Here is a 19395-nt window from a genome sequence, read left to right on the forward strand (position 1 = left end):
GCAAATATAGAACAAATGAACTCTCCATTCCTGGAAAACCTCTTCAAATTCAGCACCAAACTAAGAAGAGGCTGGTGGTCCTCTCCCCATACGGGTACTGGTGGCACTCACTGGCCTTATCTTTTGAAGGTGAATCTATAATGCTGAGAACTAAGTTAAGGGCTGCCAGAGTTGCCAAGATATCAGTTTCCATACTACCATTTGACTTTAAAGGAAAACACAAAATAAAAACCATGCTGCTTTTATTCCCCAAACACACTTGGTTACCTGTGTTCAAAGGCATATGGAGATCTTAAAAAACCATTCAATCAGGTGAGACTGAAAACAGTTCTCCTACTGCAATAAGTGACATTTACCTGTCATCTCCTCTCTGTCCACATGCCAACACTTGCCCTCTGAAACTGTTGAGTGCCGTGGAGAATCCACATAGTGAGTCATGCCTATAATCACAGTCTAGGCTTCAATAATAAAGATGGAATCTCAAATTGCTTTAATAGCAGTAAGCCTTATGACAGTCTTGTAAGAGGTTATTACCATTATTATGTTGCTCATTTAATCAAAGCGCTCAGAGATGAAGAGGCTGTTCCAGGGTCAAATGGTTTAGTATCAGTTAATATAAACAGGGCCATCTGCTTCAGTGCAGTTCACGAATGCTAGACTTGTTATCTAGTCAGGCAAGAAACTTTCTGGAACTCCCACATGGAATTAAGAGTGCTGATTTGCTTTGGAGATTAAAAAAAAATTCTCTATCAACTTCAACCCTATTATACTGATACACATTTTTTAAATGCTTATGAAGAGAAGAATGTTAAACAGAGACTCCTACTACAGCAGGTGGCCATCAGTACAATGGGCCCTTTTCTAACTTGCCCTGCACAGCACTCTGCCCAGGCTGAGCTTAGTTTCATGAGGACAGATTCTAACCATGCAGTTTTCAAGGTTGGCAAAGCCCAAATCAGCTGAGAATACTGGAGGGAAAAAAAGTTTTGGGAAAATTATGTTTCCCCTTTGCCTCTCTTTCATAAGATTCACTACACTTGAAGCTAATTGTTTATTTCACAGCTCTCCTCCCTGTTGGACTTTACATTTCACAAGGCAGTGACCATATATCTATCTCTTCATCATCGTGACCCCAGCACCTCTCATCTGTTGACTGGAGAATCGTTTATATATGGGCAATTGGCTTGTCTATTTGATTAAAATGTGCACATCTTTTATAAAACAACACCAAAAAGTCACTCTCTTTGTGATGAAATGAGTAAAGTATGTAAGACACTTAGAGTCTGTAATTATATGCTATTACTATTAATGGTATAGATTTATGCGGATTTTAAGGGCATAAGAGAATATTGTATCATGTCAGAAAGAGTGAAAAGACTTGAATTCAGTTGTCAGTCCCCTGATAATCCACTATACCAGACAAAGTGTTGTTTCTTTCTAGGTGTGAAATTAGACAATTGGTTCCTTTTTGTCTGCCTCCAACTCAGGAGCATGGATAATTAACGATATATGAGCAGGTGTTTTGAAATTGCTAGATGGAAAAATTGAATGTATTTCTCCTAGAATGGGTCTGAGGTACAATTAAATTATTTGACATATTAAGTGTGATTAAACAGTGGAAAGATATAATGGAATTATATTACTATCATCAAGCCACTTACTTCTTGAATTCTTGGTGACATATCAGATAATATTCTTCCCCAGGATCTCAGATTCATACCTTGAGAACTGCTGTCTAGGAGTCTGGGAAACTGTAATTGATAGGAAAAAAAATATTTTAAAAACATATATGTGTGTGTGTGTGCAGTTCTACATATGCACGTTGGTGCTATCTGATCTCTGGTATGCTGGAAAAACATTTCCTACCTTCTTTCTGATCATAGGACCTCTTCTGCAAGATTGCTTTCAAAAACAAGTTTTTGTCTAACTGAGAAAATCAAAGGTTCTTATTCTCAACCCTGCTGAACTAGTCAATCACAAATAGCTTTATGGTGACATTAAATACACCAAAGTGATTCTGAATGCTGGTTTAGTAACACCAAACAAGACTCCTGGAGGAAAGAAAACAGAGCAACTGCTGGTGCGTAAAGGAAGGCTGCATGCGGACGGCGCCCATCTGTTCACCCGGGCTTCGCGGACGCTCGCAGGCTTCCTGGTCGTTGTCGTCCCTTTATGTCCTTTCCAGACAGGTTGTGTTTCTTACTCTGTTCAGCACCAATCTCTTATGGGTGAGTTGGCCAACTCCAGCACCTTTCTTTTCAAAGCTGCTGCTGGCAGCCTTGAATAGAGAGAGCAGTTCCCTCTCAGAGTCTCTGTCTCATGCTGGTGTTCTAGTGATCCCAGGCCTGTGCAGCAACACAGCGCTGTTGGCGTGTTTTCCACCGCTGTGGGGAAGGTGGGAGTTCATGAGTTTTCTGGCTCTGAGGCCCGGAGCCTGATGTGAACACCTTGTTTGCCAGAAATCAAGTTCAAGTCCTGAATGAATGACTTCATTCTTCATAGTTTCAAAATGATTGACATCACCAGTTCTCTGTTTTTTTTTAGGATTGAATTCTAACTTTTGAGATGGTGATTCAGACTCAAGCATGCCCCTTGAGTAGGCCAGAGGGGATCTGCATTTTAACAAGCTCAACATATAATTATCATTCATATATTTGTGAACCACAAGCCATAAGCCTTGCCTTCTCATTTGCCAGTACCGCTCTCCTAAATGCTGGGGGTACTGATCCAGCTGCACCAAAGCAGAGAAGCAGGTGGAGTTAGGCTTTGAGCACCCTGGCCTATTTCTAGCTGTGGTCCTGCTCCCCTCTCTCCTGGCTGTAGGTGCAGGAGCCCTCATATTTCTCTCTGACTCTGAACTGAAGAATAAGTGTATATACACTTATGGAGCATTAGCATTTCAGGCTTACTTTATAACTGCAGTATGAAAGACCTCCTTATGCATGAGAGCTACAAAGCAGCAGGAGAATTTTCTAGACTAAGGAGCAGGAAAGCCACCATTGAAACTATAACCTTGAGAAAAGTCTTTTCTCCTTAACCTTAACACTGGTCCCAGACTTTGGTCTTGCCATGACTACTTTGCAAACTCCTTGAAAATAGCTTCAGTGTTGGGCAAAGTACTTTAATTCCTGTTTTCCCATAAGAGGGTGGGGCTGAGAAGAGTAGGTAGGAAGGGAGGAAGCCAGCAGGTAAAAATGTATCCCAATGGTAAGATATCACTCAGTCCTGCTGACTCGCCTTCCAAACTACCTCCAATAAGAACTATAACAGATGAAAGGGGATATACTGCTGCTGCTGCTAAGTCGCTTCAGTCGTGTCCGACTCTGTGCGGCCCCATAGACGGCAGCCCACCAGGCTCCCCCGTCCCTGGGATTCTCCAGGCAAGAACACTGGAGTGGGTTGCCATTTCCTTCTCCAATGCATGAAAGTGAAAAGTGAAAGTGAAGTCGCTCAGTCGTGTCCAACTCTTAGCGACCCCATGGACTGCAGCCTTCCAGGCTCCTCCGTCCAAGACATAACCAATTACAATGCTATTGTGAACCTTATTTTGACTTTGATCTGAACAAACCACCTGTAACAAGCAAAGGGAAAGTTAACATAACAGAGTATTAGGTATTATTGAGGAATTAATTTTGTTGGGAGTGATCATAGAACTGTGGTTTTGTTAAAACAAGTAAGTTTTTATGTTAGAGATACATAGGGAAATATGTGAGGGTGAAATGTTATGTGTGATTTGCTTTAAAAGACTTCAGGGAAAAATGGAACAGATAAAACAAGAACAGCCAAATGTTGATAATAGTTGAAGCTGGGTGATGGGTACATGGGCATTTATGATGTTATTTTCTCTTTTATAGTTATTTCTAGAATAAAATTCTAAAAATAAAAAGGTTTTTGCATGCATAAATAAATGAATATTGCATCAATACTCTCTCCTCTCTTTGTTCTTTGCTCACTAAACTGTTTTGCTTAAGTTCTCCTTGCTTCTTTCTCAGAACATCTTATCAGAACAGTCTTCTTGCTGGCCTCTTGACCCTAATCTCCTTCCTTCAAATGCACCCTCCACACTATAGCCTGAGTTACCTAACATGACAATACAATCATGTTACTTCTCCCACACAAAGATCCTCCGTGGCTCCCTACTGTCTCCAGGAGAGAAGGTCAGTACCCATGCTGGACACACATGACTTCTCATGAGCTGGTGCGTGGCTCCCTCTCAAGCCTTCTCTCTTACTTTTCCTTCAGAGTCTAGACTTCATTCTACACTCCCTAATGTGCTGGTCCCTTTCTCATGCTTCCTGGCTTATGCACATTGTCTGCCTCCCTCCTCCACTTGGTAAAGTTTTCCTCATTCTTCAAGGCTGATTCCTAAGACCACTATCTATATGAAAGACAGTGTTCTTATGGCAGATTTAGATGATGCTCCTTTTTATATGCTTCTTCACTCGCCCTTGCTCTGTTGAGTTCTTTTAAGGTGCCCTGTTTATTTCCTTCCTTGCACTCTTCACCATAGGTAATTATTCTACTGTTCACATGCTATCTGTCTCTCTTATTATACTCTAAGCTCCATGTAGACAGGAACTATGTCTGTGTGTTGGGCACACAGTAGACATTCAGGCACATATCAAATATGATGAATGAATGCTCATAGCAACAAGCAGGTGACTGTTTCTACACCTGCTACTTCATGAAATGGTATGCTTAAGGGCAGTACATAGGTAGATAGAAAGATAGATAGACAGATAGATAGGAAGAGATTTATTCTAAGGAATTGGCTCATGAAATTATGGAGGCTGGCCAATCCCGAGATCTTCAGGGTGAGTTGGTAGGCTAAGTGCATATTAGTCGTTCAGTCATGTCCAACTCTTTGCCACCCCATGGACTGTAGCTCGTCAGACTCCTCTGTCCATGGAATTCTCTAGGCAAGACTACTGGAGTGGTTAGCCATTCCCTTCTCCAGGGGATCTTCCCAACACAGGGATTGAACCTGGGTCTTCTCCACTGCAGGTAGATTCTTTACGATCTGAGCCACCAGGGAAGCCCAAGCAGGCTGGAGACCCACAAAGAGTTGGTGTTTCAGTTTGAGTTCAAAAGCAGAAAAAGCATCAATGTCCCATTTCAAAGCCAGTAAGGCAGGAAGAATTCTCTCTTACTTGGGAGAAGGTCTTCCCTGCTCCACCCTTTATTCCCACACTTCTTAGAAGAACAATTCACATTCAGTGATTCATTTCCTCACCAGCACTTCCCAGTCTCCTGCCTTCGTCATCCTAGCAAGATGGTTTCACTAGAATCCCCAGTTTTAGAGTCTGAGGAATGCTTTCTGTTCTGGTCTTTTCAGACCTCTCTGCTCTTGACAATTGGTCATGTTCTTTTCCTCCATGACACTCATCTTGCCTGGTTTCCTCTGTTCTCTCTCTGCCTGTCCCATAAGCTCTTCTGCTTCCACCTTCCGCATATGTGCTGAGGTTCCTGAGGACCTCCATACCCTCACTCTTCTCACTCCGCACACTCTCTCTGGGTTTTTTCATTCCCTTTATCATTTAATCCACTACATTTTTGTTGATGACTTCTAAATCTGCATCTGCAACTTTCAATTGTTTGTTGGATAATTTGCTCAAATCCAATTTGTCCTAAACTGATCTCATTATCTTCTCCCAAACCAGCTTCTGTTCTGGGATGCCCTTCCTCAGTTGGTGGCACTGCCTCCTGCCCGTCACCAGAGCTGGAAGCCTGGGAGTCATGGGTGATTCTTCCCCATCCCACTGTCAAAATCCCAGCCTGAAGATCTAGAAGCTGGTGCTGGGTCTGAGTGTGGGCCAGGATGAGCCATCAAAATGCAGAGAGGGGAGAAGAGAAATAGGAAAGACAGCCTTAGAAAGAAGCTGGAATCAAGGGATGGAGACGAAAGAAGCTGTGCAGAGAAAAACAAGCAGGGTCCTAGATGATCGGAGGCAATTAAGAGAGACCTAAGAAGCCCAGAGGCACAGAAGATAAGCAACTATCACATTCATGCACCCAGAGTCTAGACAGGAATCAGTCAGTCACAGCTTCTATCACTTGTAAGTACTTTCTCTTCTTTGTGAGTTTGCTGTTGTTTTCCTCACTTAACTATGGACTAGATACTATCTATGCCTGTGCTTTGCCTCAGTGGACAGCTTCTTTCCATCCTCTCTCCTTCATCTCCATAGGCTCTAGGCACACTCTGATCTTAAAACTTGATCCTGCCTCAAATTCACATATTTAAAGCATCTGTGTCTCTGTCTATAGCTATATTGATACAGATAGATAGATACACATTTTTAAGGCTCTTAATTTTACTTTTGAAATTTGCCTTTGACTAACTACATGGACATCACCAGATGATCAACACCGAAATCAGATTGATTATATTCTTTGCAGCCAAAGATGGAGAAGCTCTATACAGTCAACAAAAACAAGACCAGGAGCTGACTGTGACTCAGATCATGAACTCCTTATACCAAATTCAGACTCAAATTGAAGAAAGTAGGGAAAACCGCTAGACCATTCAGGTACGACCTAAATCAAATCCCTTATGATTATACAGTGGAAGTGAGAAATAGATTTAAGGGCCTAGATCTGATAGATAGAGTGCTCGATGAACTATGGACTGAGGTTTGTGACATTGTACAGGAGACAGGGATCAAGACCATCCCCATGGAAAAGAAATGCACAAAAGCAAAATGGCTGTCTGGGGAGGCCTTACAAATAGCTGTGAAAAGAAGAGAAGCAAAAAGCAAGGAGAAAAGGAAATATATAAGCATCTGAATGCAGAGTTCCAAAGAATAGCAAGGAGAGATAAGAAAGCCTTCTTCAGTGATCAATGCAAAGAAATAGAGGAAAACAATAGAATGGGAAAGACTAGAGATCGCTTCAAGAAAATTAGAGATACCAAGGGAACATTTCATGCAAAGATGGGCTCAATAAAGGACAGAAATGGTATGGACTTAAGAGAAGCAGAAGATATTAAGAAGAGGTGGCAAGAATACACAGGACTGTATAAAAAAGATCTTCATGACCCACATAATGACAATGGTGTGATCACTCATCTAGAGCCAGACATCCTGGAATGTGAAGTCAAGTAGGCCTTAGAAAGCATCACTACAAACAAAGCTAGTGGAGGTGATGGAATTCCAGTTGAGCTATTTCAAATCCTGAAAGATGATGCTGTGAAAGTGCTGCACTCAATATGCCAGCACATTTGGAAAACTCAGCAGTGGCCACAGGACTGGAAAAGGTCAGTTTTCATTCCAATCCCTAAGAAAGGCAATGCCAAAGAATGCTGAAACTACCACACAACTGCACTCATCTCACATGTTAGTAAAGTAACGCTCAAAATTCTCCAAGCCAGGCTTCAGCAATATGTCAACAGAGAATATCCTGATGTTCAAGCTGGATTTAGAAAAGGCAGAGGAACCAGAGATCAAATTGCCAACATCTACTGGATCATGGAAAAAGGAAGAGAGTTTCAGAAAAAGATCTATTTCTGCTTTATTGACTATGCCAAAGCCTTTGACTGTGTGGATCACAATAAACTCTGGAAAATTCTTCAAGAGATGGGAATACCAGACCACCTGACCTGCCTCTTGAGAAACCTGTATGCAGGTCAGAAAGCAACAGTTAGAACTGGACATGGAACAACAGACTGGTTCCAAATAGGAAAAGGAGTCCATCAAGGCTGTATATTGTCACCCTGCTTATTTAACTTCTATGCAGAGTACATCATGAGAAACGCTGGGCTGGAAGAAGCACAAGCTGGAATCAAGATTGCCGGGAGAAATATCAATAACCTCAGATATGCAGATGACACCATTCTTATGGCAGAAAGTGAAGAGGAACTCAAAAGCCTCTTGATGAAAGTGAAAGAGGAGAGTGAAAAAGTTGGTTTAAAGCTCAACATTCAGAAAACTAAAATCATGGCATCCGGTCCCATCACTTCATGGGAAATATGGGGAAACAGTGGAAACAGTGTCAGACTTTATTTTGGGGGCTCCAAAATCACTGCAGATGGTGAACGCAGCCATGAAATTAAAAGACGCTTACTCCTTGGAAGAAAAGTTATGACCAACCTAGACAGTATTCAAAAGCAAAGACATTACTTTGCCGACTAAGGTTCGTCTAGTCAAGGATATGGTTTTTCCAGTAGTCATGTATGGATGTGACAGTTGGACTGTGAAGAAAGCTGAGCGCTGAAGAATTGCTGCTTTTGAAGTGTGGTGTTGGAGAAGACTCTTGAGAGTCCCTTGGACTGCAAGGAGATCCAACCAGTCCATTCGAAAGGAGATCAGCCCTGGGATTTCTTTGGAAGGAATGATACTGAAGCTGAAACTCCAGTACTTTGGCCACCTCATGAGATGAGTTGACTCATTGGAAAAGACTCTGATGCTGGGAGGGATTGGAGGCAGGAGGAGAAGGGGACGACAGAGGATGAGATGGCTGGATGGCATCACTGACTCGATGGACGTGAGTCTGAGTGAACGCCGGGAGTTGGTGATGGACAGCAAGGCCTGGCGTGCTGCAATTCATGGGGTCACAAAGAGTCAGACACAACTGAGCGACTGAACTGAACTGCTCTATACAGTCAGCAAAAACAAGACCGGGAGCTGACTGTGGCTCAGATCATGAACTCCTTATTGCCAAATTCAGACTTAAATTGAAGAAAGTGGGGAAAACCACTAGACCATTCAGGTATGACCTAAATCAAATCCCTTATGATTATACAGTGGAAGTGAGAAATAGATTTAAGGGACTAGATCTGATAGACAGAGTGCCTGATGAACTATGGACGGAGGTTCGTGACATTGTACAGGAGACAGGGATCAAGACCATCCCCATGGAAAAGAAATGCAAAAAAGCAAAATGGCTGTCTGGGGGGGCCTTACAAATAGATGTGAAAAGAAGAGAAGTGAAAGGTAAAGGAGAAAAGGAAAGATATAAGCATCTGAATTCTGTGTTCCAAAGAATAGCAAGGAGAGATAAGAAAGCCTTCCTCAGCGATCAATGCAAAGAAATAAAGGAAAACAACAAATTTTGAAAGACTAGAGATTTCTTCAAGAAAATTAGAGATACCAAGGGAACATTTCATGCAAAGATGGGCTCGATAAAGGACAGAAATGGTATGGACCTAACAGGAGCAGATGATATTAAGAAGAGGTGGCAAGAATACACGGATGAACTGTACAAAAAAGATCTTCATGACCCAGATAATCACGATGGTGTGACCACTCACCTAGAGTCAGACATCCAGGAATGTGAAGTCAAGTGGGCTTTAGGAAGCCTCACTATGAACAAAGCTAGTGGAGGTGATGGAATTCCAGTTGAGCTATTTCAAATCCTGAAAGATGATACTTTGAAAGTGCTGCACTCAATATGCCAGCCAATTTGGAAAACTCAGCAGTGGCCACAGGATTGGAAAAGGTCAGTTTTCATTCCAATCTCAAAGAAAGGCAATGCCAAAGAATGTTCAAACTACAACACAATTGTACTCATCTCACACGCTAGTAAAGTAATGCTCAAAATTCTCCAAGCCAGACTTTAGCAATACGTGAACCATGAACTTCCAGATGTTCAAGCTGGATTTAGAAAAGGCAGAGGAACCAGAGATCAATTGCCAACATCCACTGGATCATGGAAAAAGGAAGAGAGTTCCAGAAAAACATCTGCTTTATTGACTATGCCAAAGCCTTTGACTGTGTGGATCACAATAAACTCTGGAAAATTCTGAGAGAGATGGGAATATCAGACCACCTGACCTGCCTCTTGAGAAACCTGTATGCAGGTCAGAAAGCAACAGTTAGAACCGGACATGGAACAACAGACTGGTTCCAAATAGGAAAAGGAGTCCGTCAAGGCTGTATATTGTCACCCTGCTTCTTTAACTTAATGCAAAGTACATCGTGATAAACGCTGGGCTGGAAGAAGCACAAGCTGGAATCAAGATTGCCAGGAGAAATATCAATCACCTCAGATATGCAGATGACACCACCCTTATGGCAGAAAGTGAAGAGGAGCTAAAAAGCCTCTTGATGAAAGTGAAAAAGGAGAGTGAAAAAGTTGGTTTAAAGCTCAACATTCAGAAAACGAAGATCATGGCATCTGGTCCCATCACTTCATGGGAAATAGATGGGGAAACAGTGGAAACAGTGTCACTTTATTTTTTGGGGCTCCAAAATCACTGCAGATGGTGACTGCAGCCATGAAATTAAAAGACACTTACTCCTTGGAAGGAAGGTTATGACCAACCTAGATAGCATATTCAAAAGCAGAGACATTACTTTGCCAACAAAGGTCCGTCTAGTCAAGGCTATGGTTTTTCAAGTGGTTACGTATGGTTGTGAGAGTTGGACTGTGAAGAAAGCTGAGCACCAAAGAATTGATGCTTTTGAACTGTAGTGTTGGAGAAGACTCTTGAGAGTCCCTTGGACTGCAAGGAGATCCAACCAGTCCATTCTAAACGAGATCAGTCCTGGGTGTTCATTGGAAGGACTGATGTTGAAGCTGAAACTCCAATACTTTGGCCACCTGATGCGAAGAGCTGACTCATTTGAAAAGACCCTGACGCTGGGAAAGATTGAGGGCAGGAGGAGAAGGGGACAACAGAGGATGAGATGGCTGGATGGCATCACCAACTCAATGAATATGAGTTTTGGTGGACTCTGGGAGTTGGTGATGGACAGGGAGGCCTGGCCTGCTGCAATTCATGGGGTTGCAAAGAGTCGGACACGACTGAGCGACTGAACTGAACCGAGCTCATTTAATGAATGATCTGGTACAGTGTCTAAGCAATCACTGCAAATACTTACTATTGTTTGTAAAGGGGAAGACTCTGAACTATAAACCCATTTTTTAAATTTAGAATTTCATGAATATTAAACTTAACTATAAAGTTGAAAAATATTACCTTTCTTAATGTTTATTAATGTTATTAATTAATGTTATTAATTATAATGTAAATGTTATTACCAATTTAATGTTTATTAACTTTCATTTTAAAGCTTTTTCTTTGTATTTTGAAGCCATAATTTTTATTTTTAGTAAATGGTGAAAGATTTATGCGATCTGAAGAGAAACCAGAGTATGATTCATTTTTTATTTTTAGATCTCAAGCATTTTTGTAGGCCTCTGCAAACCCTGTTGCCCTTAGTTGCTAGGTTATCATTTTAGGGCCTAATAAAACAGCCTACCCACTCCATCTCATCCCATCCTCACCTTACTGGCCAGAGTCAGCTCATGTAAAACCACCTCATATTCTCCAGAAACCTTTCTTCCCCTCCACCATCATGCTCTTCTTGCCCTCTTTCCCCTGGGTTAATGTACCCCATCTAGTTGCTCCTAAATCCTCTGTCCATTTCTCACTTTTACATTGGTTTGCTATTTTTTAAAAGTCATCTCTGTTTCTGTTGTTGTTTTAGTTGCTAAGTCATGTCTGACTCTTTTGTGACCCTGTGGACTGTAGCCCATCAGGCTCCTCTGTCCATGGGAATTCTCAGGCAAGAATACTGGAGAGGGTTGGAGATCCAGGGGATCTTCCTGACCCAGAGGTTGAACCTGTGTCTCCAGCACTGGCAGGTGGATTCTTCATCGCTGAGCCACCTGGGAAGCCCCTCTGTCTTTCTACTATACTGTAAATTCATTAAGCATAGGAATACACTTTTTAAAATATGTATCTTCAGAGTATGGTACATAGTAAATGTGCAATAAATGTGTAGTGTATTACTTAATGAGAAAATAAACACAATCTAGTGGATAAGAGACTGAGTCTATTGTGATTTTGCGTTCCATAAGAGATGTTTTCACAGGATACAACGGTGACTTACAGAAAGGGTGTGGTCGGCTCTCCCTAGGGATGGGGGAAGCTAACAGTTGGTTACGCTTGGAAAGAAGACAAGGTGATGATCATGAGACTGAAGGCAGTGTTTATGGACAGAACAGGAGGGCCAGGAATTCCAGGTGGAGGAGGAATGTAAGGAGAGATGGCAAGAGAAACTAGAGGGCCCGCCAGTAAGAATGAGACCAGAAATTTGGGGAAGGGGGACAGGAGGAAGCACTGCTGGAGGTACGTTTTTGTGTTTGGTTAACATTTTCCTTTTCAGTCTTGTCTGTTTTATAGAGTGAAGTAAATCAGAAAGAGAAAAACAAATATTTTATATTAGCACATATATATGAGGAATCTAAGAAAATGGTACACTATTTTCTGGGCTGGAATAGAGACACAAATGTAGAGACCAGATGTGTGGACATGGAGGGGGTGGTGTGGTGTGGACGGACTGAGCGATTGGGACTGACATATATACACTGCCATGTGTGAAACAGCTAGTGGGACCCTGCCATACAGCAGAGGGAACTCAGCTCGCTGCTGCATGAAGACCTACACGGGTATAGGGTGGGAGGGAGGCTCAAGAGAGAGGGAATATCTGTGTGAATACAGCTGATTCATGTTGCTGCACAGCAGAAACTGACAATATTATAAAGCAACTATATCCCATTAAAAACAATTTAATAATATTCATTATGTTAATATAAAAATTTACTGAGTTCCAGTTGTGTCCCTGGTACCACAGCTGCAATGCCTTTCCTAGCTCTTTCCAGTGGAGATGGTAAATAATGAGGATCTAGTACTCGAACCTTTGTTTTAGATACCACCTACATCTCAGAATAGTGCTCCCCCATCCCGCCTCCCCAGGGAACACTTCATACGTGTCTGGTCACCAATTGTCTGATTGATGTTGCCATAAATTATAAAATAACTTTCCCAGGCTCCCTCCCCCAGTATCTATTCTAATTTGCATGGATTGTTCCTGCCAAAAGAACCGGAAGGGACTGTAAATTTATTTGAATGGAAATGTGAAAACATTTCTGGAAAAAAAGGTCACAGACATAAATGGCAAGTATCACCATCTCTCTCTCTCTCTCTCACACACACACACACGCACACCACTGATTCCTATGCCAAATAAGTTTTCTCAATTTCCCAAACAACAAGTAACCCTTCTATGTCATGCACAGAACTCAGCACTCAAGTTGAACTCAACCCAGGTTCAAGACCTGATTAGATCTCATAAGGAAGATTGGATATACAAATAGGGCTATAGAAAAGTAGGTCTCTATCATCTTCCATCAGCTATGGGAGGTCTGAGGGGTTCCTGGGCCTTGGTCCAGAACTTGAAAAATGGATACAAGGTCCTACACAGTAGCCAAGAAAATTCTGGTTACATGAGGTCTCTGGGTTCTCAAGGGACGAGGTACATGCCTGTCTTTTGGGACTATGTAATATTTTTTCTTGAGGCAGAATAAAGCATATTCCCTACTAACAGAGAAGGCAATGGCAACCCACTCCAGTACTCTTGCCTGGAAAATCCCATGGACGGAGGAGCCTGGTAGGCTGCAGTCCATGGGGTCTTGAAGAGTTGGACAAGACTGAGTGACTTCACTTTCACTTTCATGTACTGGAGAAGGAAATGGCAACCCACTCCAGTGTTCGTGCCTGGAGAATCCCAGGGACGGGGGAGCCTGGTGGACTGCCGTCTATGGGGTCGCACAGAGTCAGACACAACTGAAGCGACTTAGCAGCAGCAGCAGCTACTAAAAAAGTCTAATTTGAGCAGTTCTTGCTGACACTTTGGATCCAACAGGTTAATCAAACAGATGCCACGCTGTCACAACAAAAAAGTCATGTTTTATGAGTTGAAATTTTTGTTTTACTTTCTCTGATTCAAAGAAGTCCATCTGGAAAACAGTATTGATTTCTAAGTTGAGGATCTAACACAAGGGTGAATAGGTAGCCTTGGGTTAAAAGTGTCTTTATAAGGATAACATGGTCTCTGGGAACTGGTGGAGGGCTCTGGAGTAAGGGATGAACTGCTGTCTTTAAAGCACCCAGACAGAGGTGAAAAGCAGAAGAAGCGGTAGACAGACAGTGAGGGGCCCACTGTGTTTAATTGTGGGCCGCTACAGGAAATCCAGATTTATCCGGGAGGGAAGTTGTTGCTAGGCAACTGGAGGAATGTAGATTTGAAGCATGTTTGTTGCAACCTGACAGTTGTGAAGCATCAGATGAAAAGAGAGGAAACAAGCTTCAGTGGTGAGGGGGCAACCAGGAGGGGACACCCTGAGTACCAGGAAATGCGTCATGAGTAGAGAATTCAGACTAAATCACTCAGAGCAGTGGGGAAATGCCAAACTGCCTCTACTGGGAGAGGTCACAGAGACAAGCTGTCTCCCAGAACTGGGGAGGAGGGGCAGAGTCTGAATGAGAGGGTGGGCTCTTGAACAGACAAGTAATGGGACTCTCTCTGGCTCAACAGAAACTGGGCCTTTTTCTTCCCGCGGTGACTTCAGTTTTGTTTTCAGTATTTGTGGCTGATGAATGCAAAACTGAGTTTGGAATCTAGGGGCAGCCAAGAGACTACCCCTTGAAATAGTCCTCTTCCTAGTCTGAGGGTCTGGGAGGAAGAATGTCCCACCTAAGTGTTTGAGGAGGTCACTTCTGGGAGTGGAGCGATGAGAGAGGCCCCCACAGAGCAGCTACATTCTTATTTTTGTAAGAGCAAAAATGCTTTTTGTTTCAAAGTGCTTTTCTACCTCTAATGTAAACTTCACCACTGAATCCTATGAGATCCAGGGAATAGGTTTTGCTGTCTCAATTTTACACATGGGGAGGCTGAGTTCTTTGCAAATGACAGCAAGGAAGGGGCCAGTACAGAGCTGGGACCAGGCCCCTGACCACCGGGAGATCTTATGTGCCCCAGCAGGCTGTCGGCCTTCTGGTCCTTTCTCTCTCTCTGGGGTCCTGTACTCAGGGGAGAAGCTGATTACTTCATAAGGAGAATTAAGGAAGAATCTGTGGCTGTATTTCAAATCTTTTGGACAGAATATACATGAATGGCAAGTGGGAAAGAAATTTTAATGCAAAAGCTCTTAACTTCGGGGCTGACTTCAGAGGCTTCAAGCGCCCCCACCTGCTGTGTGTCTGTGTGAACTCACATTTCTGTAGGGAAAAGGCTTACTTAGAGCTGTTGTCACGTTCTCAAAGGCAGTCCTAATCTATAAAAAGATTAAGAACTACTGTTCTGGAGAGATAAGAAAACTCAGAGGCAGAAATCCTTCTTTAAACCAGTTTACCTTGGAGAAAACCGGATGCCTAACATGTTGCTGCTCTATCTACAGCTACTGAATAAAGGCCAGAACCCCAGGACACTTTATCCTAAGAGCAGTCTTTGCAGGGGACTGTTTGTGTCCTAAGTGACTTTAGTTTTGACCTCTCAGTCTTTTTTTCCTTTTTAAATTCATAAAACTACAACTCATCTGGTAAGAAAATAAGCCCTGGCCTACTAGTGCCTTGCAGGCCAAGGCCAATCGAGCCCATAATCCTAATATACATTTAACATACAGTAATGTCCCTCTCTCTTCCATTTCATTTCTTTTTTTATCAAAATCAGCTTGCCAAAATTTTGAATTATAATAGACACATAATTTTGTAGCTATAGAAAGAACAAACACTAATGCTGTAAATCAGCTGTATTTACTTGCTGTGGCTAAATAATTTTCAAAAAACTAAAAAAATCTATTCCTAACTTGATTTTCTTTTCGCTCAGCCTGCTGTACTTCCCTCCACATTGCTGACACTGAGCACCACCCCTTTCTCTTCCTTCTCCCTAGACACCCTGCAAAAAAGGGAGAATGTTGACAGCCCAAAGATTCAAAGATGGGAGGAGAGAGATCATGAAGTGAAGTCACTAATGGGAGAAACCATCGCAAAATCCTGGAGACATGGGGCTTTTCTAGAGAATTTTGAGGAGGCAACGTCACCCGAAAACTGAAATGCATAGTTGAAATTTAACAAACTGCAACGAATGATCCAAGAGAGCAGAAACCATGGCCAGCTCACACTGAGCAGGGGCAGTCCACCCACACTTATTCCCAGTGATTCAGGAATTTAGGGCGCAGAGCCAAGAACAAAGCAGGACATTGAAAAGAGCATGTAGCAAGCACCCCCAAGATTGGCCTTTCTCCTGTGGAACTCACTCAATGTTCAGCCACCCCATAGTCACAAAGACACAGGGAAAATGAAGTCAGAAAACTAAAAACGTGACAGAGTAGTAGCTGAGGGAAAGGAAAGAAAGCTGAATCATGTCACACTGGAAGCGACTGCAAAGGGGAAAACCACGGGCCAAAATGCCGGAGAGGCCAATTTCCTCTATCAGTGTCCACTGAGAAGGGGGAAGGGAGGGAAACGCAGATTTCCCAGCAGCGTGGCAGGTCTTGGCACCCGCCTCGGTTCCCCTGCCGAACTTCCACAAATAAACATGCGGAGCCGAAGGGACAGATTTGCTTCTCAGCAAGATTTCAAAGCTGTGCACCAGGAGTCAGGGAGAAAACAGGAAGGATCGAAGAGGGAGGCGGAGAAGGGGGAGGGAGACACACGCCTTGGGCCAGATCAGATGGGAAACAGCCCAACCCCTCACCCGAAACTGACACACCGACTTTTATGAGGTGCAAGACGTTTCAGGTAGCGGCGGCAGTCTCAGTACCTTGGCCCAGGTCTGAGCTGCTGGTTTCAAGCTGGGGGCGTTAGGTCTGAAAAGGCCACAGGTGAAGGCAAGCTCTTTCAAACCATCTCAACCCAGGTGAAAGCAAGAGGGGCTAATTCTTCTTGGAGTAAATCCAGTCAGCTGGCTGCTGTTTTTTTTCCCAGTTTGCCTAGGGTACTGGGCACCAGAGAGAGAGAGAGAGAGAGAGAGAGAGGGAGTGTGTGTGTACGCGAGCGTACATCTGGGGATGGGTGGGGTGGAGGAAGGCGTGGGTACTTCACTTGGATTATTTGAAGATGACAGCACTCACTTCTGATCTCCAAGGGGCTGAGGAAAAACACAGCTGGCCCCAGTTGGTGCTGAGTCCCCAGCCCCCCTCTGCTAGTTCTCTTGGCTCTAAGGCCAGTTTGGAGGTTAAACTTCCACCCACACACCCAGGTCCTGACACAACAGGGGTAGGTGTCATGCAGTGGCTTAGTGAGTTGGTCCCTCTCTCTTTGTTAGTGAGCACCAATTTGGCACTTACTGAAAGCTTATTTATACACTGATATACATGTGCCTGAAAAACAGCCCAGGAGAACGGAAGACACAGCATTCCCCACACAGGACCTAAGCTTGGCTGCTAGCCAACCAGCTGCAACAACAGCCTTGTCCCAGGGAGGCCTCTGCCCCTGCCTCAGAGCAGCCGTGCCTGGCCTGTGCCCCTCTGAGAGGGTTGGAGGGTCTGCCCTGAGCTTTTCTGTGCCTGTTTCATCACTGGTTTTCTAAAAACGTTGATAGGGTGGGTATAGGAGCAAAAGCCCCATCTTACTGCAAATAATTCCTTATAGGTTTCCTTCTTCATGTTCATGTTAATCACTCAGTCATATCTAACTCTGCAACCCTATGGACTGTAGCCTGTCAGGCTCCTCTGTCCATGGGATTCTCCAGGTAAGCATACTGGAGTGGGTTGCCATTCCTTTCTCTAGGAGATCTTCCTGACCCAGGGATCGAAGCTGTGTCTGCCTGTAATACAGATTCTTTACCGTCTGAGCCATGTAGGTTTCCTTCTTTGTAGTTTTGAAAAGATGTTTAGTTACTTAGTCCATTTGTCAGCTGGAAAAGCACATTTCAAGGTCACCACCTAGGGTGTTTGTCCTCTTTGCTTGGGCCCATGTGTCCTGTCTTGGTCAGGTCTTCCCCCACAGACACAAGCAGGAGCAAGAGGATGGAAGGTAGGGCAACCCTATCTGCAGGGTTAGCCCATCTGTCAGGGCTTTCTCCTCTTGGCAGTCTCTGGGTCAACAGCAGGGAAGATGCTTCTGCACAGCACCCTGGTCTTAGGGGTGAAAAGTGAAAGTGCTCTGAGGCCTTCGGGGCATTTGGGTACTGTTATTATTATGCTTGGGCTTCCCTCATAGCTTGGTTGGTAAAGAATCTGCCTGCAATTCAGGAGACCCCGGTTCTATCCCTGGGTTGGAAAGATCCCCTGGAGAAGGAAATGGCTACCCACTCCAGTATGCTTGCCTGGAAGATCCCATGAACAGAGTAGCCCGGTGGGCTACAGTCCATGGGTTGCAGAATCAGACACGACTGAGCGACTAGCACTCATTTACATGCTTGGTCTACAGAAATTAAGTCTGTAAATCAAACTCCTATGTTGTAGGTCCACAACTCTCAACCCTGGCTGGAATGAGAATGTCTGGGAAGCTTTTAAAAATGCTAAAAGAGAGCTTCCCTAGGGGCTCAGTGGTAAAGAATCTGTTGGCCAAATGCAGAAGACACAGGTTCAATCCCTGATCCAGAAAGATCCCACATGCTTCAGAACAGCTAAACCTGTGTGCACATCTACTGAGCCTGTGCTCTAGAGCCTGGGCGCCTCTACTACTGCACCCACTGAAGCCTGGGCTCCCTAGAGCCTGTGCTCCGAAACAAAAGAAGCCATCACAATAAGCCTCTGTACTGCGACTAAAGTAGTCCCGCTCTCCACGACCAGAGAAAGCCCACACAGCAACGGAGACCCAGCACACCAAAAATAAAACAAGAAAATTATTTTTTAAAAATGGTAAAAGCAGTTGAATCAAAATCAATCAGATGTGGGGAGAGGTGGTATTCGTAACTTTTAAAAGCTCCGCAGGTAACTCAGTATGCAACCAAGCTGGAAACGTCTCAGTGCTGTGACATGGCCTGTTTGTCTGTCTCAGGATAGCTGGGAATTCAGTAATGGTGAGAAGACCATGGCTGGGCCCTCGGCCTCAGTGCCTGGTCCAATTCAGGTTTGAGTGCATGGAAACGTGTACCTGGGTGGCGGGTAAGCACCCAGGGTCCATCTCAGGGAGGTGAGAGTGACTGACCAAAATTCTCTGGTTTCTGAACGCTGACACTTGCCAGAGCTGCATATAAGGACAGAAGAAAAAGCATGCTGGTCTTTCTTATATGATAAATAAACATCTGAAGTCCAAGTTATGGGTCCAGACCCTAATGAAGCATTGTGCCCAGGTCACCCTTTGTCCTACTATATCCAGGCTGTCTGTCCTCATGTCCCAAAGATACATTTGCTATAAAGGTGCTTCAAAAAGAGACACACGCCCCTACCCCTTTCCTAGTGCCCAGAGGATTGCATATCCCAGGCACTCAGGGAACCTCCCACAGCTCTTCAAATACAAACCTACAAATGCAGGCGCTGGTCTCCCATGGTGCTGGGGTTCAGCTGTCCAGAATAAGGACCTTCATCACCTACTCACTCTCCTATCTGAGTCTGAAAACAAACTGAGAACTGTCTAAAATTGGGTTCCTCGAGGCACTTTGGAAAGAGAAGTTAGAAATGCATGACTTTATTCTCCTGGCAGAGACCTTCTCTGGGGCCCTTGAC

At 43.8% G+C, this 19395-nt stretch overlaps 1 protein-coding gene across 1 annotated transcript in view; it reads right to left on the bottom strand.

The window, feature by feature from the left end:
- The window catches only part of ABCA4 (ATP binding cassette subfamily A member 4), a 138448-nt gene that overhangs the window by 103339 nt on the left and 15714 nt on the right, over positions 1-19395 (bottom strand). The window contains exon 5 of the mRNA XM_018045782.1: positions 1662-1751. Coding sequence (XP_017901271.1) covers positions 1662-1751 — 90 coding nt within the window. The remainder of the gene's footprint in view (positions 1-1661; positions 1752-19395) is intronic.

Source organism: Capra hircus, chromosome 3 (genome assembly GCF_001704415.2).
Source record: "Capra hircus breed San Clemente chromosome 3, ASM170441v1, whole genome shotgun sequence".
NCBI classification, from domain to species: Eukaryota; Metazoa; Chordata; class Mammalia; order Artiodactyla; family Bovidae; genus Capra; species Capra hircus.